Source organism: Poecilia latipinna, unplaced genomic scaffold (genome assembly GCF_001443285.1).
Source record: "Poecilia latipinna isolate Pla-1442-1.1 unplaced genomic scaffold, P_latipinna-1.0 Scaffold2721, whole genome shotgun sequence".
Classification (NCBI taxonomy): Eukaryota; Metazoa; Chordata; class Actinopteri; order Cyprinodontiformes; family Poeciliidae; genus Poecilia; species Poecilia latipinna.
Window position 1 is genome coordinate 72,816 of NW_015115337.1, and position 2,559 is coordinate 75,374.

A 2,559-nucleotide genomic window follows, 5' to 3' on the forward strand; every position below is an offset into this window, starting at 1 on the left:
TCCTGTTTGCAGAGTCCAAACTCGATGGTGAAGAAATAACACTGAAACAGAAACACCAGCTGTCAGTCAGTGTTTTTGGAGAGCAGCGCCACCCTCGGGTCATTCAGTGTAACTGCAGTTAGTCAGTGATGACCTATGCTGAACCACTGAGTCACATGACAGCACACAGCCAAACAGAGCAAAGTGCACCGGTAAGATCTGAAGTTCTTCACCCAGATATTTTTGACTGGATTTATATAAACTGGATTTATATGAAGAGTCAGAACTAAATAAATAAACTGAAGCTGATCCATTCTCATCATCAAACAGTTAATCAGAAATTAACTGTGTGAACAAATACAGAAACTTTATAGAAATTTTCTGCCTGAGTTAAGTTGCCCAAACGTCCGCAGGACTTTACCTAAAGTAATCCTGCGGCTTTGGATAATTTACGTTAAATAGTCTTAATGGGATGGGATGGGTGGGTCTACCAGCCCACTGGTCCCCACTCACCGTGGCCAGTTTCTGCACATCCTCATCCGTCGCTCCCAGTGAGGCCAGGCCGATCTCCTGGGAGAACTGGGCGAACTTTGGGTCAGCCAGCAGGGGAACGTGACCCAGCAGCTCATGACATGTATCTCTGAGAACAAACAGACGCTGTTTGGACCAGCAGACCAGATGTTCTGGAGGAGGTTGGTGATCTAGGCTAAATATAATTATGATTATTTAAAATTAAATATCTGACTTTTTATTCCCGTTGAAACTCATTGGTTTGGTTTGAAATTAGATTGATTAAAGTGAAACCAGTTCAGGGGTTTAAGTGTTGCTACGCCGGTCAGACAATAAATTATTGTAATACACAATAATGTTGGCTTGAGATCATTTTGAAGTGATATAATTGTAAAGACATAATAATAATGCAAGAACACGCTCTTAAAGATCAGTAATATTTAAATTTAAATGAACATTTTTATCACTGGAACTGGAAGACATTTTAAATATCCAAAATAAATAAACAAAACAACAGAAACAACAAATAAAATGAATTATAAAGTCTCTATGAGCAATATTGTCCTTTATAAGAAGGGCTAGTTGATACCAAAGAACCAAACTGAAGACTTTTGTCATCCAGTTTTTGGTAGAAAGAATGAGAAATCAAGCAAATGGAAATTATTGAGCTCATTTTAATTTGTAATGAGATTTATTGATTACTGTGGCAGACATAAGTGTTGCTTCTTCTCTCTGGGCCTGCAAAGACTTGATCCTGAGATTGAACCAGTCTTACAGAAACAACTAGAAACTGCTTGGTAAGAAAAACCACAACAAGAAAGGAGGTATGTTAAATCTATGGAAGAAATGGATTAATGAAAAATCAGGGAAATGATGTGACTGTGAGCTGGATGAGATTACAGCGCAGCAGATTACAGGTTTGGACTCACGGTTCTGGTGTGTAGAGGGGGTCGGTGCTGTGGCGAATGTATTGAGTGCAGTTAAACACTCTGTAGGCCAAACCAGCCAGGAAGTCTCTGGGGGAAAGGTAACCGGCCACAGGTCGCACCGTGAAGCCAGTACGCTCTGAAACACACAGGAAGTGATGTCACTCCTCCTCCTGATGATGGAATAACAATACTGTTCTGTCTCGTTTGCTTAAAACTTTCAGTTATGATAAAGTTCACAAACTCTCATCACTGAAGTTTTGCTGCTGACTTTTGGAACTTTTTTTTCTCCTACTACTCTCCCTTATTGTATTATCAGCAGTTTCTGCTGCATGGGTGTTAAAGTTTTATAATAATATTTTGCAGTACCATCATGGCAACAATAAGTGACTATAATCACTATTATTGCATCTTTTTTGGGTAACTGTATGACTACGTGTGTCATAGCAATAAAATCCATACAAACACAAATAATGTTCTTGAAAAATATACCATTTAATACACTTCTTTAAGACACCAGTCACATAAAGAAGAGCGATTGGTACCAACCCCAAAACTGACAGTAAGGTAAGTTTTGGAGGTTTTTAAACATCATTAATTGGAATTTATCATGCCGACGATAAATTGAAATTCTTATTCTGATAAGAAATTTATCAGAATAAATGATGGATACAATAAATGTCCATCCCTACTTATAAGTAACTTTCAGAAACATGCAGAAGCTCATATTAAGTCAATAACTTCTTAATTTATACAAAAAGGTTCTAGTTCCAATGCCAGATTTTTCTTTTACTTATAACATTGGAAGAATATCTTGCTTTTTGATCTAATCTGCCAATGGAAGTAGTACTTTTTATCAATATTCAAAATTTTTTAACTTAAAACATCTTGCTGAAAAGCTATTTATAAATTAGTTTTCTCTCATTTCAAGTGAACTAAGATATTTACACTAGAAACTACACAAAAATGCTTTGTAGGATATTGTGTTTTACAATGTTTATGATGTCTCTGACATTATTGTTCCTATTGAAAGTAAAATGTAAAGTTTCAGTGATTGTTTATGCATTCTGTCTTCGTGCCCTCACAGTGAATCTGGTTCTTCTTAATAACTGTTTATATATATATATATATATATATATATATA

At 36.3% G+C, this 2,559-nt stretch overlaps 1 protein-coding gene across 1 annotated transcript in view; it reads right to left on the minus strand.

Moving 5' to 3' along the window:
- Window positions 1–1,576, minus strand: part of LOC106938891 (tryptophan 5-hydroxylase 2-like) — a gene marked incomplete at its 5' end in the record, with an annotated part of 7,870 nt that extends 6,294 nt beyond the window's left edge. The window contains 2 exons of the mRNA XM_015021085.1: window positions 493–619; window positions 1,419–1,576. Coding sequence (XP_014876571.1) covers window positions 493–619; window positions 1,419–1,576 — 285 coding nt within the window. The remainder of the gene's footprint in view (window positions 1–492; window positions 620–1,418) is intronic.
- Between the last annotated feature and the right edge of the window lie 983 nt (window positions 1,577–2,559).